The following is a 20,727-nucleotide window of genomic DNA, read 5'->3' as shown; positions in this document are numbered from 1 at the left end:
GTGTTCTGGAGATTAAATATTCCTGTCTACAATGAATGTGTTGTTTGTATTTTCTGATGTTGGTTTGCTTTACCTCCCACAATACATTTGGTTAATAGACCAGAACAGAGATTTCTAGGTCTGATTTTGACTGCACCACCATCTACAGATGAGAAGGCAAAAGGAAACCTAAGTAAATATAGATTTGAAGCAAGAAACAGGACCAAGACTTGGGAAGAAGGGAGGGGGATAATAATCATGAACATTTAGTACAAAAGAAAATAGATCTTACTTGGTTGCATAAATAAGTAAAGTAGAAGCCTTGGAAGAAGGAAGATGGGAGTGAGTAAATTTTGAAGTAGACATTTTCTGGATCCTCATCAGGGCTAGTTTAGAGGCAAACTGACTGCTTTCCAGAGCAGAGGGTCATACAGGTACAGAAGCTTAGAAAAGCTTGCCTTGCCTTACCTCCATATGTCGTTCCAGCTCTTGTAAAAGAGTAACATACTTTTCTAGTCGCATAAATGGCTTGCTGAGGCTTGTGGTTAAAATAAGGATACCTGGGCTGGATGCACCTTGATTTTCCATAAATTGTTCCAGATCATCACTAGCAAAAAATGAATATAGCTTTGTTACTGCTGACTATCCCAAGTAAACAGTTGTCAATCAAACATTATTTTACTGTATTTACCACAATATAAAACCAAATAAAAATTTATTTAACTGGTCCAAAAAGTTGTTCAGTTTATTTCAACTCAATTCAACCAACATTTATTCAGTTCTTCCTTTGCCATTGGCCCTGTGCCCAGCAAGGGGACTCCAGTGGTGACCAGTCACGATCTCTGATGTCCTTGACTCAGTCAGCACTTACTGACTAAGCATCTACTAAGTGGTATGCTCTGTTCTCTGACGGGGATATAGCAATGAATGAAGCAAAAATCCGCAGGATGGGGCACCCATCCTTCAGGAGCTTGCACCCAGGGGGATGGGGCATGGAGACCATCAGATGACCTCAACTTAAGTTAAAAAAATAATATATTTTCTTAGTCACTTCAAATATTCTATGTATTTGCTGGTCAAATACTAAGATTAGCAACTCACTAAGTACTCCCTGTCACCCATTTGCAATGTTCTAGAATAAAGTCCTACATTCAGGTAACAATATGTTGTAAGACTCACCAAAAAGTCACTTAGCCTAGGATCTGAATCCAGTGTTGCAGAATACCTGAACACTTCCATAAGGCAGCAATATGTGAAAAGAGTAATAATAGCTTGTGAACTATGTCCTATAAATGTTTAACTCTCAGCCCTTTAGCATGCTTCCAAATCATCTCCTTTACACTCATAGGGGTAAGTCCTGAGACCACTTGGCCATTTTAGTAATCTTATGCCTGACTGACAACATATTTTGAATTTTTTGTTTTCTCCCTTGACTCCTTGACTTTCTTGGTTGCCCATTCATATCCAACCAGTCCCAGTTCTCCTTGGATCCATTCCCTCTGCTACACCCTAAATCCAAGCTTTCATTGCATCCAAATCTGGCTTGCTTCAATAGGCCAACTGATCTCCTAGCTTCCAGACTCTTTCAACTGCAAATCATCCTGCAGACCACGACTTAAGTCCCACTACTTTCCTACTCAAAAACCTCTGAGTTGGGTGTGGTGGTGCATGCCTGTAATCCCAGCAGCTCTGAAGCCTTGAGGCAGGAGGATCATGAGTTCAAAGCCAGCCTCAGCAACTTACCAAGGCCTAAGCAACTCAGTGAGTTGAGTGCCTACAAGGTCAAGTATTAACTTTTTAGACTCTTACTGATTGCAACAACCTTTCTCACCACTCCCCAACAGGAACCCCTATACTGAGAAGTGACCTACTTATTCTTCCTAGAGCACATCTTATGCTGTGGTTCCAAGTGTAGTATGCTGCCACAGGTTGCAAAATGTGTTTAAAGAGACTTGTTATTGGTATTCAAGTATGGGGGATTGGGAATAGAGTGGATCACAGTTGATTTCTATTAATAATAAACACCTTTCCTCCTTGGGCATCTGTAAGCAACTAACACATCAGTAGCTTGGAGTCATGCATTAGCACACGTATGTCAGGGAGAAGAAAGAGGGGTTGGGGTTGTAGCTCAATGGCAGAGCACTTGCTTAGCATGTGTGAGGCACTGGGTTCGATCTTCAGCACCACATTAAAAATAATAAATAAAATAAAGGTATAAAATATTTTTAAAGAAAAAAATGATGTAGTTTGATCCCCAACACCATAAAAATCAATTTAAAAAGAAGAGAGAAGAAAGGCAGGAATGGGCATCTTACTGAACACTAGATCACATTTGGGGAGTCCCATCAAACCATGGCTACTAAGTATTTTATTTCAGTTTTGTCCCAGAAGCAGCTGAGAAGTAGGAAGTGCCCTGGGCTTAGAATCAGAAAACAGATTTGGTGACCCTGGGTGAGTTGCCTGAGCCTCAAATGACTCATTCGTAAAACCTACTTCCTAATAAAATTGTGCTGATTAAATCGGTGGGGTTTGTTAAGGCTACAATTTGATGCTAGGATCTTTACATGAATTCATTCTTGTTTAACATTCACAACAGTATTTCAACATAGGCATTATCTCCATTTTACAGATGAGAAACCTGAGAATCAGGAAGGGTGAGTAATAGTTATGATGGGGTTCATAACCAGGTCTGAAGCTAAAGCTTCAGGTCATTCCATGTTACCGCCCTGCCTGACTGCAGAAAAGGATTGTTTAAACTATAGTCAATAGATGTATTATTATCTTTATTCCAAGACACCTTGCCAGAATCTGATCTTTAAAAATTACTAGTACCCATGATTCCCAAATTAAAATTCAATTGATATTTAATTTCCAACCAAGAGCATAAATCACATAGAGGTTTAAAAATTCATCACATGTAAAATATAATTAGAAAAATAACTCAGATTTGGAGAGTACATTTGAGTAGAAATGTAATTTGGAGAAAATCACTATCCTAACTTCTTTAGAGTTAACAAGTCCTATGTTTTCTTTCCATGACTAAATGACTGCTATATCTTCAATAGTCTACTCTAATTGATGAAAGAGTTACAGCAATTAAAAGAAAATGCTTATAGGTATTTTATTATTACTTTCCATTCAACATACTAACTTCTAGGCTTACTAAATGTTATTAAACAATATATTTTTTTGGTACCAGGGATTGAACCCAGGGGTGTTTACTACTGAGCCACAACCACAGCCCTTTTTATTTATTTATTTTTAAAAATAAATTTTTTACTTGTAGAAGAACACAATATCTTTATTTATTTTTTTAATGTGGTGCTGAGGATGGAATCCAGTGCCTCATATGTGTGAGACAAGTGTTCTACCAGTGAGCTAGGGCCCAGCCCTTTTTATTTTTTGAGACACAGTCTTGCTAAGTTGCTTAGGGGTTTGCTAAATTGCTGAGGCTGGCCTTGAACTTGTGATCCTCCTGCCTCAGCATCTGGCACTGAGATTACGGGTATGTGCCACCACACCTAGCTTAACTAATTTTTAAAGTTTTCAGTATAATATGAGCTCAATATCTCAGATTAAAACAGAGGCTATTGGACAGACAAGAAAATGTTGCTACTGCAAAAAAGAACAAAACTGTTTTATATGGCCACTGCCTATTATAAGCAGATCCTAAAAAGCACATTTCACTTAACCAAATAAGCTTAGTACACAAATTAATATCATTATATGCAAATATGTATCATTATACTAAGAACAATCTGTCTTTAAAATGCAGTTTATAATTTTAAATGATCTGTTTGAAACAACAGTGGGTTAAGACTTACTTTTCAAGCTTAATGTTCTGTATATGTGCTGTGATAAAATAAAAGAAGTTCTCAATGTACAAATGATATTTAAAACTCAACATGCATTTATCTAATAGAATACACAGCAGATGGGGCTCTTTTATATTCCTGGTTGGATAGGAAGGCAGGAGAAAACTATTCTACCTCATAACACTACAAAACTTAACCATCTCATACAACAGTGTTTCTGTGGAATCTTTGTGTAGATTTTCAATTTGAAAGGTCATGACTCTCCCTAAAAGAGGATTAAAGATTCCTGTTTCCCATCGCATTCCTTTCCCACAAGCCTGTCATGGGAATTTCTGTGGCCTGGACAGATTAGGTGAAGCAAGAGGAGTTGGAAGGCCTAACTTCTGGCAAGTGAAAAATCCCAGTTTTGCTACTCACACTGGACTGGGTGGATCCCTATTTTCCCTTTTTCATTTATCCAGACCCAAGAGTAAGCTGACTGCTTCTTTCTTGTCCCTACCACATTTTGTTTGCAATCATTCTCTTTTTTCCTGGTTTCTCAAAGACAGTAGCAAAACAGGATTGAGGCTCAGAATTTTTCCTATGCTCCTTACCCCCAAAGCAAATACACAGCTTTTGGGGGGTTTTCTGAAAGTCGTCACTGCTGGCAACAATGGTAAACAGAAGGTGAATAAAACTAACAAGAGAAAAAGTACACAGGGTGTTTGTGGAAGTTGCTACAACATAGACGGAAGTGAGATCCACATCTGTCTTAATCAACTCTTGTCCTCTCCTGGCTTTCTTGGAACCTTCTCCCTCATGGAAAGAATGGATATTACACCACTACACCGAAGCACAGGAAAGAAGTGGGTATTTTTGTAAGGGAGAAGTTATTCCCAGGAAGGGACAGAAGCTACCTAAGCAAGTCAGCAGGGGAGAGATAGGGGAAATCCCCAAAGGCCTCACCCAGGGGATAACAAAAAGCTGGGGCAACCATACGAATATATGTAAATATGGGGATACACCAGGTTGGGGTCAATTACATGTCCAAATTTGGGCAACATGTTACTGCATTTTTATCCCAGCATCTGCATGCAATCAAACAATTTTAGGGTTGGATGTCTTGTCATCGTTGACTGTTGTGAACATTTCTGGTTTGAGATTGCCACCTACAGACCAAAAGAAAGAAGTTACCTGAGCATCAAAGATTCAGCAGAAGGAGGAACTCAAATCCACGGATGTCCCTATTTCAGCCAAAATATTCATCAAAAATAAAATTTTAATCTGAATTTTCTGTTAATTTCATCCAACTATGTTTTGCCTCTAATATGTCTTCATATATTTACAAGAGACTCATCGAAAATACCAGCGATTACATTAGAAGCATATCTAAGGAAAATCCCAAGTATTTAAGTTCAAATTTCATCCCTTTTATGTAAATGAATCAGAATGTAGGCATTTAGCTTTATGAAGACTTCAGTGAGTCTTCCATCATTTCAGGGTGTATAATAAAATTCTCAAAAAACAACACTAATTAGGGGCTGGGGTTGTAGCTCAGTGGTAAAGATATTGTGTCCACCTAAAACTAAAATAAATATTTTTTAAAAAAAACAACACTAATTAAAATCAAGCAAACAGTATTGTGATTCTCAAAATAATTGAGAAATCTTTAAATCCATTGGGTAACAAATTTTAAATCATTAAAGTTGAAGGCATCTTTAGTTATAAAATTAAATTCTTAACATAGGTAAATGCAGAAAATATTATTTAGCACACAGGGCTACAACAGAAACTTCTCTGAAACACCACAGAGAGTCTAGTCTTTAAAGGAAACCATTTCTTTCTGGTATTTATCCAGAGCTGTTCTCATATCAAAAGAAAAAGAACATGCACTCATATAAATAACTAACATGCCAGGGATCTCATATTTTATTGGTATAAAGCAATTTTCCCTTACACAAACAGGATATTTATATCTTCATGAAAGGGAGAAATGCCTCTGAATGACTTTTTCCTTATTGTATATATGAAGTATGAAAACATTCCTGGAAATGAAAAAACCAAGTTCAGACTATGGTTCCCTCTGGTGAGAAAGGAGGAACAAAATATATTAAAGAGTAAATATAGGACTTGAATTGCATTTGTAATTTGTTTCTAATGTTAAATGGTGGGCATGTACATTATATTGTCTATTATTTGTGTCTTGAAATATTTCTTGAAAGCCACTGGTAGCAGCAGGTAGAAGATGAATAAAGTCATATGGTGTATGGTGTCAACTACCTCATACTGTGTACTACATACTTTGTGTATATCACTTCATTTAATCCTCACATCAATCCTGCAAGGTTGATGTGAGGATTTATCCTCATTTTATAGTTGAGGAAACCAAAATGTAGAAGTTAAGTGAAATGCCTTCAGTAAAACAACTTTTAAGTGGTTGAATTTTGAACATACAATTTTGAGACAATACAAAAGCAGTAAAACTTTTAGGCTAAGATCAGGTAGAGGCACATGAAGACTTAAAAGGAAATGGGGAAGAAATCCCCTTTTAGGATGGTGGCATGAGCTGCTCATTAGACCCACTCTCCAGTGAAACTGGAATAAGTGGAAACAATAAAAAACAACCACTTAAATTGTCTAAAAATTATTCTAATGGCATATGACAGATGAAGAAACATTCATTTAAAAAATGTATTAAAACTCATGAACAACAGGAAAGTGTGGCATTTGAATCACAACCTGCTGTATCCTTCTTCCCAACTCATCTTGACAGATGCTCCATTCCAGGCAAATGTGGCCAAGAAAGCAAGCCCTCTCCTTCCTCAGTTCTCAATCAATAGGCGTATTTCACCAAGCGGGGCAGACCACCAGCACATCTCATCCACTATAACTTTGGGTAAAATAGACTAAATTTATGAGAGTGTGGCTGAGAGGTAGGAAACTCCCTTCATCTAAGCTCCCACACATAGGGTTGAAGCTGTACCCCAGGACTGGCAGGTTGAAAATCGTGGGGCCAAATCGCCCTCACCCCAGCTCACTTGAAGGAGGTTCCCTGGCAGATGAGGAAAGCTGAGAACACCAGGAGACATCACCCTGCCAAGTGTCCAGAGTAGTGACTCAGAGAAAAAGGTCATCTATAGGAACAGAGAGCTCTGAAGGTCTTTCCAAGGAACTGGTTTGATTTGAAAGGGTCTGAGATTTAAGCCTAAGGGCTCTTGCAAAAACAATGGAGATTTTGGTAATAAGAAAATAAAAGGAATCTGGTGATTCCTTTAACTGAAGAGCAATAACCTGTACTCTAGGCCAGCTAGGTCACCAGAAAGAACTAGGGAAAGAAAATAGAAATTGCTCAAAAGAAAAAAAAACCTACTCCTCCTTGAATTTAATTAGATTAAATAGTGGGGCAATTTATGCCCCAGAGAATTGTCAAAAATATTAGAAACAATCAGTGGAGTTTAACAGTAGGTATGATACTAAATTGGTTTTAACAGAGACATTAGGGACAGAGGTGGTCAAAGAGAGTCCTTTTCATACTCCTGTCATTCCAAGAGACAGCGTACCTGTGCCCTCTGAGGAGTAACACCAGAGGCTGTACACTGTGGGGAAATGGACTTCACTAAAATAGTTCAGTCAAGTTACTAAATAAACAAACAAACAACAACAACCAAAGCCCCCAAAGAAGGGGTAGTGGAATCAGGATCTGGAGCTGTAAAACCTAAAATTACCTAAAATGTTTATTTTTCAACCCAAAAAATGTGGTATGCAAAAAAAGAAAAAGAAACAAGAATGTGTGACCCATACACTGGGGGAAAAATAAGAGCAACTGAATATCAGATTTAACAATGACTTCAAGTAGCCATTATAAATATGTTCAAAGAACTAAAGAAAACCATGTTTAAAGATATATGAGGGCAATGTGTCATCAAATAAAGAATTCAAGTAAGGGCTGGGGATATAGCTCAGTTGGTACAGTGCTTGCCTCACATGCCCAAGGCCCTGGGTTCAATCTCCAGCACCACAAAAAAATAAATATAAGTAAAATTAAATTATGAAAAAGAACCAAATGGAAATTTGGGAGTTAAAAAGGACAATAACTGAAAATTTATTCAAAATTTCATCAGAGGGACTCAACAGAAGATCTGTGAATTGGCAGAAGAAAGTCAATGAATTAATGACAGATTGATAGAGACTATGCAATCTGGAAAAGAAAGAATAAAGAAAAATGGACAAAGCCTCAAAGAAATAGGAAACATCTATTTTTTGGAGAGGGGTAGTTATTGCCGATTGAGTCCCAGTTCATTTTACCACTGAGCTACATTCCTGGTCTTTTAATTTTTATTTTATTTAACTTTGAGACAGTGTCTCACTAAATTGCTGAGGGCCTTCCTAAGTTGCCAAGGCTGCCCTCAAACTTGGAATCCTCCTGCCTCAGCCTTCTGAGTCACTGGATTAAAGGCGATATGCCACCACACCCAGATGAAATATGGGACATCTTTAAGCATGGGAGTACCAAAAGGAAAGAATAGAGAAATTGGAGCCAAAATTTTTTCAAAGAAATAATGATGGAAAACTTCTCAAATTTGAGGAAAATATTTATGCATACATCTAAGAAGCTGAACGAATTCCAAATGGGGTAAAAACAAGAGATCCATACTCAGACAAATCATAGTGAACCTGCTTAAAGACAAAGATGAAGACAAAAATCTCAAAAGCAGCTAGAGATAAACTCATCAAGGAACCCGAATAATATTAACAGTTGATTTCTCATCAAAATCATGGCCAAAGGGCAGTGGGCTGACATACTCAAAGTACTGAAAGAAACAAAACTGCCAACCAAGAATTCCGTATCCACTCAAACTATTTTTTAAAATTGAAGGTGGAATGAAAGCATTCTCAGACAAACGAAAACTGAGTTAATCCTTTGCTAGAAAATGCACCTTATAAGAAATAGTGAAAGAAATTCTTCAGACTAAAAACAAAAAAATCCAAATGTAAATTTAAATCCACATATAAAAACAAAGTACCAGTAAATGGAATTATGCAATTATGAATGATAATATAAATACATGCTTATTCACCTTCTCTTAACTGATATAAAAGCAATTGCACATAGCAAAATTATATTATACCTCTTCCATATCTGTTCTACAAGAAATGCTAAAGGAAGTTCTTGAAACTGAAACAGATGTTATTGAACAAAAAGAAAGAATGGGAAAACATAAAATTCATTAGTAAGAGTAACTATGTAGACAAATTCAGAATTCTCTAATATTGTTAACATGGTGTATAACCCATTCATATCTTTAGTATAAAGACCAAAAATCAAAACAAATAAAAATAATAATACATTGAATATGTTAAGAGGGGGCTGGGGTTGTGGCTCAGTGGTAGAGCACTTGCCTCGCACTTATGAGGTACTGGGTTCGATCCTCAGTACCACATAAAAATAAATAAATAAAGATATAAAAAATATGTTAAGAGATAGGCAACACATAAAGATGCAAAGTGAAACATCTAAAATTCACAATGTAGAAAGGAATGGGATACAAGTGTAGAGTTTTAACAGTATTATTTTTTCTGTTTCTTTTTTTATTGGTGTTTCTGTTCTTATCTTTATTAGTTACTATCATTTTAAAATATCTTGTTACCATCAAAAGATGTTTTTGTAACTTTTGTGGTAACCACAAAGCAAAAATCTAAAAGGAGACAAACAAAAACAACAATCAAGGAATTGAATCACACCACTAGAGTAAATCACATAACTACAAAAGGTATAAGAAGAGAAATTACATTAAAAGTAGAAAACAAGTTACAAAACCACTGTAGGAAGACATTACCTGTTGAGAATCACCATAAATGTAAATAAATCAAATTCTCCAATTAAAAGACACAAAGAAACTGAATGGATTTTAAAAAATGAGAACCAATTGTATATCACTTATGAGGAACTTACTTCATTGGTAAGGACACACAAACTCAAAATGAAGGTACGGAATAATATATTCCATGCAAATGGAAGAAAGCAGAAGTAGCCATGCTTACGTCAGATAAAACAGATTTCAAATCAAAAGCAGTAAAGAGATAAGGAAAATAATTATATACAATGATAAAGGGATAATTCATCAAGAAGAAATGTTAATTTTAAATACTTATGACCCCAGTATCATAGCACTCAAATACATGAAGCAAATATTAATAAAACTAAAGGGACAGATAAAAAAAAAAAAAACAGGAGAGCCACATTTCAGCCTAGACCAAATGGACTTAGCATACATCTACAGAACATCCCATCCAACAGCTGTAGAATACACCTTCTTCTCATTAACACATGGAACATTCTCCAGGATAGATATGATAGGACACAAAACAATTCTCAACAAATTTGAAAGAACTGGAATCATACTGAATATGGAATAAAACTACAAATCAATAACAATAAAAATTTGGAAATTAAGCAACTTACTGGAACAACCCAATGTATTGAGAAAAAATTTAAGAATTAAATTTAAAAGTTTCTTGAAACAAATGAAAATGGTGACACAATATAACAAAATCTATTAGATACAGCAAAGGCAGTACTTAGAGGGAAGTTTTAGCAATCAATGCCTGTAACAAAAAAAAATCAGAATGATCTCAAACAACCTATCCCTGCATCTCAAAGAACAAAGCAATAATAAGTCATGAGATTGACTTTTCAAAAAGCCTTCCATCCAAGAAAAGCCTAGGACCAAATAATGGCACTTCTGAGTCCTACAAACATTTAAGGAAGAACAAATACCAATTCTTCTTAAATTATTCCAAAAAAAATGAAGAGGAAGGAGTTCTTCAAAACCCATTTTACAAGACTGGCACTAACCTGATACCAAAATTAGACAAGGATGCAAGAAAAAAATAAAACTACAGAGAAGTATCCATCATGAACACAGAAGCAAAAATCCTCAGCAAAATACTGTCAAACCAAATCCAACAGCACATTAAAAGATTGTTCATTATGATCAAGTTGGATTTGTCCCAGTAGTACAAGGATGGTTCAACATATGCAAATCATAAGCATGATAAAACCACATCAATACAATGAAGGACAAGACCCATATGATCATCTCACTAGATTCAGAACAATACACTTTCATGATAAAAAAAACATCAACAAATTAGTCATATAACAAACATACATCAACATAATAAAGACCTTATATAATAAGCTGCCAAGCTAACATTATGCTAGGTAGAGAAGAGCTGAAAGCATTCAAGATCTGAAACAAAACAAGAATGCCTACTTGTCAACATTATTTTCAACTTAGTACTGCAAGTCCTAGCCAGAGAGATCAGGCAAGAGATAGAAAGGGCATTCAAACTGGAAAAGAGAAAGTCAAATTGTCGTTGGTTACAGATGACATGATAGTATATAGAAAACCCTGGACTTCACCAAAGAATTATTAGAATTAATAAACAAATTTTACCAAAGTTTCAGAATAAAAAATCAATGTATAAAAAAACACTGCTATATCCAAGTAGTAAATTATCTGAAATAAAAATTAAAAAAACATTTACATATTATATAATAGTTACAAAAATAAAATACCTAGGAATAAATTTAAACAAATAAGCTAAAGATCTCTACAAAGAACATTCTTTTTTATATTGCTGAACCAAATTGAAGAGGATACAAAAAAAAATGCTATGACATCCCATGTTTATGGATTAGAAGTTAATTTTATTAAAACTATCCATACTATCCAAAGGAATACACAGCTTCACAGAACTAAAAAAAAAATCCTAAAATCTATATGAAACCACAATAAGCTCCAAATAGCCAAAGCAATCCTGAATAGAAAGAAGAAAGCCAGAGGTATTATACTACCTGAGTCAAAAATATACTACAAGGCTATAGTCATCAAAATAACCTGTTATGAGCATAAAAAACAGACACATAAACCAATGGAATCAAATATAGAACCCAAAAGTAAACCCATGCATCTACAGCCAACTAATTTTTGATGAAGGTGCTGAGAACAAAATTAGAGCTTTATTTAATAATCTTTTCAATAAATGATGCTGGAAATATTGGGTATCCACATGGAACAGAATGAAAATAGACCCTTATCTCTCAGCAGTTACAAAAATCAACTCAAATCTGCTTCCAGACTTAAATGTAAGACCTGAAGCTATAGGACTACAAAAAACAAAGCATATGGCAAATGCTTCAGGACATTGGAATGAGCAACAATTTGGGGGACAAGACCCCCAAGAGATGCATATATACCAACATCCCAAAATCAAAAATGGATAAATGATATTGCAACACACTAAAAAGCACAGCAAATGAAACAATCATCCAAGTAAAGAGACAAACTACAGGAGAAAATATTTGAAAACTATACATTTGGCTGAATTATAAGGAACTCAAAAACTCAATAGCAAAAGAAAAAAATTACCTGATCTAAAAATGCACAAGACACCAAAATAGACATTTCTCAAAAAAAGACATATAAGGGGCTGGGGATGTGGCTCAGTGGTAGAGTGCTTGCCTAGCATGCATGAGGCACTGGGTTTGATCCTTTATTTTACATTTATGTGTAAAATAAAGATATTGTGTCCACCCAAAACTAAAAAATAAATATTTTTTAAAAAGAAGAAGACATACAAATGAGCAATAAATTTAAAAAATACTAATGTCACTAATCATCAGGAAATGTAAATCAAAATGACAATCAAGGCCAGGCATGGAGGTGCACACCTCTAATCCCAGTGGCTTGGGAGGCTGAGGCAGGAAGATTCTGAGTTCAAAACCAGCTTCAACAAGTTAGTGAGGCCCTAAGAAACTTAGGAAGACTCTGTTTCAAAATAAAATATTTTTAAAAAGGACTGGGGATGTGGCTCAGTGGTTAAGACCCCTGGATTAAATCCCTGGTACCAAAAAAAAAAAAAAAAGTCAATGAATTATCACATAAGAATGGTTCTTATCAAAATGACAGAAAATGACAATTCTTGGCAAGGATATATAGAAAAGGGAACCCTAAAACACCGTTGGAGGGAAAAGAAATTAGTACAATCATTAAAGAAAACAGTATGGAGGTTCCTCAAAAAATTAGAAATAGAATTACCATATGATCCTACAAACCTGATACTGGATATTTATCCAAATGATATTAAATCAGTATGTCAAAGAAACATCTGCACTTCCATATTTGTTGCAGCATTGTTCATTAATGTCCAAGACATAGAAACAATCTAATGGTCCATCAACCAATGAATGGTTAAAAAAAAATGTGGTATGGTATACATAATGGAATACTATTCAACCATTAAAAAAGAACAAAATAATGTCATTTGTGTCCGTGTGGATGGACCTTGAGTTAATTATATTAAGTGAAAGAAGCTAGGCACAGAAAGACAAGTACTACATGATCTCACTCATATGTGGAATCTAAACGGTTGAATTCACAGAAGCTTAGAATGGTGGTTACTTGAGGCTGGAGAGAGTACAGGGAAGGGAAGGATAGAAAAACACTGATCAATGGGTACAAAATTATAGATAGGAGCAAGAAGTTCTGGTGTGCTATTGCACAGTAGGGGACTATAGATAATGACAATAATAATAATAATAATAACAACAACAACAACACGTTTTAAAAAGCTAGAGGATTAGAGGATTTTGATGGGTTTTCATCATAAAGAAATGATAACTGTAGCCAGGCATGGTGTTGCATACCTGTAATCTCAGTGACTCAGGAGGCTGAGGCAGAAGGATTGCAAATTCAAGGCCAGCCTCAGCAACTTAGTGAGAACCTGTCTCAACTGTCTCAAATTAAAATGTTGGGGATGTAGCTCAGTGGTAAAGCACCCTGGGTTCAATCCCAGTACCGAGAGAGAGAGAGAGAGAGAGAGAGAGAGAGAGAGAGAGAGAGAGAGAGAGAGAGAGAGAGAAAGAGAAAGAGAACTTTTGACTAAATAAATATGTATAACTTGATTTAAACATTAGATGATACATACATTTATTAAAACTTCATATGATACCTATTAATATGTATGAAAAGATAAAAATATAAGATAAAAATAGGTAAAGGCTCTGAATAGTCATTTTGCAAATAAATATGTACAAATTCTTAATAAATACATGAAAAACTCTCAATTAGTCATTAGAAAAATACAAATCAATGCCACAATGAGAAACCTACTTCACTGTCACTAATAAGAGTAATAATCAGAAAGCTTGACAATAGCAAATGTTGGTGAGGGCATGGAGAAAAATGGAACGCTCATATACTGCTGGTGGGAAATCAAATTGATATAGCCCCTTTAGAAACAGTCTGTTAGTCCATAAATTTGCTTCTACACTATATTTTAATGAATTTAAGTACATTTGTTTTATATATAAAAACTATAGTGTTTTAAATATGAGAACCTTATTGTCTAAAATATTAAAAAGAAAATAATTGTGAACTGATGTATACATGTGATGCCCATGTAATCACTGCTTTGGAAACATTTTCACAGTATACCATTTCTTGGGTAAAAAGAAGCAGATCAGAAACAAAAAATAAAACAGTCTGATAGTTTCTCTGAAGGTGAAACAGAGTTTCTACATGATCCACCAGTTTAACTCCTAGGTGTTTATCCAAGAGAAACAAAAACATGCCCACACAAACACTTATACATGAAGGTTCAAAACTGCACTATTCACAATCCAACATTATTTACTAGTGGATGGAAGAACAATATGGTAGCCATACAATGGAATAGTATTTATTGATTTAAAACTGAAGTACTGATTCATACTAAAATGTGAATGAACCTTGGAAACATGCTAAGTGAAAGAAGACAGACACAAAAGTCCATACTTTTTATGATTCTACATAAATGTCCAGCATAAAGAAATCCATAATGACATAAAGTATTTTAATGTGGCTACCTTGGGCTGGTAGGGTTGGGGAAAATGGGAAGGGACTGTTAGTGGTATAGGTTTCCTTAGGAAATGAACCAAACAAAAAATATTCTAAACTGATTCTGGGGATAGTTACACAAGTCTATGAATATACTAAAAATCAACTCACTGTACACTTGAAAAGGATGATGTCAATCTCATTCCACCATCTTTCCTTCCCACTAACCCCTGTCCCCCTCCCCACTTCTCCTTCCCCTTTGCCCAATCACAGTTCCTCCATTTTGAAGTGTAAGATTTGTGAATTATTTTTCAATGAACTGGTAGTAGGAACTTGGTGCTCATTTTAATTCTCTAAATTTGATTTTAGATTATTCTTTGTGGATAACATCTTTTTAAAAAGCATTTTTTAGGGCTGGGGATGTGGCTCAAGCAGTAGCGCGCTCGCCTGGCATGCGTGTGGCCCGGTTCGATCCTCAGCACCACATACAAACAAAGATGTTATGTCCGCCGAAAACTAAAAAATAAATATTAAAATTCATTCTCTCTCTCTCTCTATCTCTCCCCCCCCCTCTCTCTCTTTCTTTAAAAAAAAAAAAAAGCATTTTTGGGGAGTCTAACAGACCTGAATTCTGGTTCAACCACTTAACAACTATGAATTCTTGGGCAGATTGCTTAACCTAAGCCTTCCAATGTCTTATCTGTAAAGCAGAGATGGTAATAATAGTAACTCCCTGGTAGGCTTTTGTATCATGTGCCTGGCACATTGCCAGTACTATTATTAGCTAATGTTACTTCTAAGCATTTGAACCACTTGCCTTAAAAACAAAAATCCATGCCTCTCTTGCTTTAAAATCCAACTTCCATGTTTGCTATTTCAAAAGTGTTTATAACTTTGTTCAGGGAAGAAAATTGACCTTCTGCTAGGACCTACTGGATTCAAATCTAAAAATGTCCTTAAATAACAGGTCTATAATACAACTGAAGCTCTAAACAAACCAAGGCAAAAACCAAAATTTCTGTCACTTCTGAGGGTTGGTGTTAACTAATTTTCTCACCTGATTCTGGGAGTTTTTAATCTAGGCCAGATTAAGAGAAACTTATTCTTTCAGTGTCAAGCAGTCTCCAGAATCTGTGTCTACTCTGAATCTAGTCCCAGAGTTAAAGTCAAAAGAACCCCTGAGGGGCTGGGGCTGTAGCTCAGTGGTAGAGCACCCGCTTCACACATGTGAGGCCCTGGGTTTGATCTTCAGCACCACATAAAAATAAAGATATTGTGTCCAAATACAACTAAAAAAAAAAAAAGCCCCTGAGCACGAGTCTTGCTATTGTCCCACTTGGATTTCTAACATATGACATCAAAAGGCAAGCTGCACCTTTGAGCCTCTCATACAGTTTTCTGGTCCAGACGAATGTGTCAGCGAATGTGTCAGGGATGGGTAGTCTGAAGCTAAGGAAAGGTAGGAGAGTTGTGGCATTCATCCTGGTCCCTTCAAAAGACTTTTATTCTTCTTCTTTTTTTCTAATGTGGTGCTGGGGATTGAACCTAGGCCTTGTGCATGCGAGGCAAGTACTCTACCAACTGAGCTATATCCCCAGCCCAAGACCCTTATTCATTTTTATTCAAATATTTTTTAGTTGTAGATGGACACAACACCTTTATTTTATTTATTTTTATGTGGTGCTGAGAATTGAACCCAGTGCCTCACATGTACCAGGCAAGTGCTCCACCTCTGAACCACAACCCCAGCCCCCAAAACCCTTATTCTTTTTATAATATTTATTTTTTAGGTGTAGATGGACACAACACAATACCTTTATTTTTATGTGGTGCTGAGGACCGAACCCGGGCCCCACCCATGCTAGGCGAGCGCACTACTGCTGAGCCACAATCCCAGTCCCAAGACCCTTATTCTTAAAGGAGACACTATTTTATTGTTCTTCATGAACCTGAAACAATTTATATTTGTGTAAATTATCATTAGAACCCTTTGTTAAAGGTTGTGGCACACAGCTCACATAAGTGTTGGTCTTTTTTCACCATTCCTTACCAATACCTGTTTCGAGAAGTGACTTCCTCTACCCACAAAATATTAAATAAAACATTGAATAATAATATAATAATACTCCAATAAAACATTCATCAGGGTGGGGAAGGCTAAGTTCATACCACATTACCAAACTCTCCCAGATTCTTTTAATTACGCTTTTGGAATACAATGTGTTCACAATGTTTTATTTAATACCTGTATTTCCCTCAAGAATCTATGTTCCACAAGGGAAGGGTTCTTCTATTCTTTGTTCACTACTAAATTCCCATCAGATACTACGAGGCCTTACACATAGTAGGTGCTCAATAAAGTATGTGTTGGATTAATGACTAACTCATGTAACAATGAAATAATTCCTGGAATCAAGAACATGGATAACCAAGAGTTCAACTGAGGCCTTGGATTTCCAAATGAGGTGGTCCTAAGAAAGGATCTTATTACAAAACAACATAGTTGGGAAAATATTAGCAATTTACCTGTGCTGGGTAAGCACGTTTACAGCTGAAGGATGATTTGCACAATAAGCCAGATACATAGATTTAAAATGAGGCATGAGATTCAGCAGACAACCTCCTACTTTGTGTTGATTTTCTGGAAATCTGTAAGAGAAACAGGTGAAACGCAGAATGTAAAATAGGAAACAGAAGGTGAAAGATGATTCCAGTTAAACTTGGCAGCATGTAAACCTTTTGACTGTTTTGCCATGGATAAAAATGAAACTGTATTAAAACCATTTTATCCATGAAATATAGGCTTTTTTGAGCACTGCTTTAAACTCTAACCACCAAATACAGCTATATACGTATGTCAGATGCTTACCTAGAATTAGTAGGTAGGGTTGTTTGTTTATTTCTAAGATGCTTATATTCAAATTTAGCTTGACACATTAAAAATACTCTTGACTGGTTTATATGAAATACAGACAAAACTAATCAAATCCAAAAGCTACACACCACAAAAGAATATGATATAGTCCTGTTGGCCTGGTGGTTGCTTGGCAGGGTGGCCTCAAGATTTTTTTAATTTTAAAAATTAAAAGTCATCCCTTTTTGTTTGTAGAAAACTCAGAGGAGCATGAGAAAGAAAAACTTACTCAAAATCACACCCTTCAATTATATCTGCTGTAATAATTTTGGCATATTCCATGGGCTTTTATTTCTATGTGTTTCTCCATAGAACAGCAAACAAAGATCATGAATCTAGTTTGCAAAACTGCCCTTCTCGGTAAACGTCTTTCCATATCAAATATCTAGATCTCTACTGGCATTTGAAGTGGCTCCTCAGGTCTCTGTAGTTTAAGATCTTTCCATCTTTCTCCCTGGACAGCCCTCCCAGACCCATAAAACGAAAGAAACAGGCAACTACCCTCATTTTCTTTATAGAGATGAAAGTTACCCATATCTCCAAGATATGCTATTTAGAAAATTAATCTTGCAACAGAAATACATTGCACAATGACTAGGACTGTTAACTTTGTAGTACAAAGTTGAATGCCTTAGCAACCAGCCATCAAATTATTTTGTAGTTCATATAAAGATATACTTTTCCTTCCTCACTTTTATGTGTTTGAACACCTAATATAATAGACACAATTCAAGGAATGAGTAAAAGAGAGAAAATGGTCTGGGGTGTAGCTCAGTAGTAGAGAGCATGTTTAGCATGCACAAGACCCTGGGTTCAATTCCCATGAGAGAAAACAAACGTGTGAAATAGAATAATCTGAATGCCATTTCCATGTAATTTGCAATGTACCAAAGAAAATATTTAATCAGAGTCAAAGGTGTCATCCATGGTCAATTAAAGAACTTATGTATCTCTTAAAGTGACCAGAAGTAGTAAATTGATATGATTTTAAATTAAAGTTAGAAATAATTTACCAAACATACAGCCCTGATACACATCTAGTACTTTGACACTGCAAACAACACCACCTAGTGCATCTTCTCTGTATTGTTATTTTGTTCTGGGACAATGTATCAAAACTAAAGCAAATGGATAAATATAAAGCACCCTATGTAAGGCAACAGATAAGACAAGAACAACTCAATGTTGCTGGCCATCCTAACAAATTTGCCACACTTACTTTGAACATTCTTCCAAGGCTTGACAGAGTGTTTGTTGAAATGTACATACTTCCTCGAAGTTTCCCAGTAAAGATGTAAACTCCACAGAACTCAGACTGAAAAAAAAAATAATAATGCACGGAGTTTCAGTTAACAAAATTGAAGGATGCTGTTACATTATCTATAGTCTAGTTAGCAGAGTGATTGCTAATGTCTGGCAAATATGAAGGTAGCAATCCCTGTATTTTAACTGTTGCTTCTTAATTTACACCAACTCTTGGTCTTAGGAAACTTTTTAAGTTTCTTTCTTTGATATCCCTTTCCTATATTAACAATTCTAAACAAAATGAGTGGTAATATGGTGGCATTTTGGTAGTTTATAAACCCATGAGGAAAATCAATAACAAGTGCATAAAAACCTAAGTAATCTAAATAGATAAAATATACATCAGGGCTAAGAATAAGTGTAAAAACTTTTGTGTACCCTCTCCTGGGAAAACCAGAAAAGTAATTGAAAGACATATGCTCAAATAATGCACAGAAAAAAAACAGAAAAATCATCTTTCTCCTGAACTAAAATGCTCATAAATCAACTAAAAGAAATCTTTATGAAAGAAAATAAGAGGAAAAGAATATACTGATGTTTATTTCTTCATTTTTGTAATGGAGTAGAGTCAAATAAAAGCAAATTGAATAATTTTACCTAGGGTCTCTCTATGAAGAATGTTCTTGTCTAGTTTTCCCTTACCAAACAGTAAATGATAATGAGAACAAGATCCAACCTTCATACAGTGATGAACAGTTATTCAAGCTTTTAACAAATAAGAACTCATTTTAACAACCTTATAATAATTGTATGGGATAGGTACTACTGCTGTATCTATTTTACAGGTTAGACAACCCAGACCCAGAGAGGTTAAGCACACCAACCAAAGTCACAAAGCCAATGAATTGGAAAGACAGAAATTGAAACAAAACATCCTATCTCCAGATTCCATGCTCCCAACCACTTCTAAAGAGAAAATTTTCCAAAGATTTACTCAACATATTAGTGTTTGCCACTTGTTCTTTCTCCTTAAGAATAAAATGATCCTTGGAAAGTATTTCCAAGAGAATTTTTTGCTAATAAAAAATGGGAAGACCCAGATAAACATCTCCAGTTACCCCTAGAGTGTAAAAGCTTCCAGTTCTTCTGCTATAATGCCCTCTTGAACAACAAGCTGGAAAACCTCCCCAATGATGGGTGACAAAAGCGAAACTGCTAGCGGCCAGCTTGTCTGCTTGCTGCTCTTTGTAGCAGCAAAGGCCCGAATCAGGAGCTTACTTAAGCCTGACACAGGGCTTCTCTGGCACCTTCAGGATCAGACAATAAACACTCTAATTTTCTGAGATCACTCTGGGATCGACCAGATAGACAGAACTAATGGAAACTGAACTACAACTACATACCGAATATATTTAGGAACAATGCAGGTCTGACTCAGGTCTCTCACCTCCCCTGCCCTGGCTCTTGGCCTATCTTTTCCTCTCACTGTGTCTTGATTGCTAATCAGTCTCTTCCTCATTTGAAATACTACCCCTCCCCTCCCAGGTTTACCACTTAAATTCCTCTATCCTCTGCTTGTCACCTCCAGAAAACAAAGAGCATATTTCACCTGGTGTCAAGAGACATGGTGGATCCAGTCGGGTCTCTTACTATCTGCGTACAGACAAGGCAGGAAACCTCTCTGAGCTTCAGTCTCTCTTTTTAAGTCTGCGCAATGGAGATAGCAATTTTCTCCCAGGGCACTGGACCCTGAGGTGCCATCCAACTCTAAGAACTATGATTCATATCAAACTTCATAGTTTGCATAGCAATATCAGCCCAGAACAATGTTGTTGATCATGTTCAAACTCTTCCCACAAGGGAATACACAATCTTTTCATACTGAAGAAAGATTCCTATAATGCCATGAGAA

At 35.9% G+C, this 20,727-nt stretch overlaps 1 protein-coding gene across 8 annotated transcripts in view; it reads right to left on the bottom strand.

The window, feature by feature from the left end:
• The window catches only part of Arhgef6 (Rac/Cdc42 guanine nucleotide exchange factor 6), a 110,357-nt gene that overhangs the window by 23,566 nt on the left and 66,064 nt on the right, over window positions 1-20,727 (bottom strand). For all 8 annotated transcript variants that reach the window (XM_078034217.1, XM_078034216.1, XM_078034218.1 and 5 more), the window contains 3 exons: window positions 18,790-18,885; window positions 17,183-17,305; window positions 448-586 (listed from right to left, as the gene is read on the bottom strand). In XM_078034217.1, coding sequence (XP_077890343.1) covers window positions 448-586; window positions 17,183-17,305; window positions 18,790-18,885 — 358 coding nt within the window. The remainder of the gene's footprint in view (window positions 1-447; window positions 587-17,182; window positions 17,306-18,789; window positions 18,886-20,727) is intronic.

Source organism: Ictidomys tridecemlineatus, chromosome X (genome assembly GCF_052094955.1).
Source record: "Ictidomys tridecemlineatus isolate mIctTri1 chromosome X, mIctTri1.hap1, whole genome shotgun sequence".
Taxonomy (NCBI): Eukaryota; Metazoa; Chordata; class Mammalia; order Rodentia; family Sciuridae; genus Ictidomys; species Ictidomys tridecemlineatus.
Note: the sequence above shows the minus strand (reverse complement) of the source record. Positions and strands in the feature narration are given on the sequence as shown.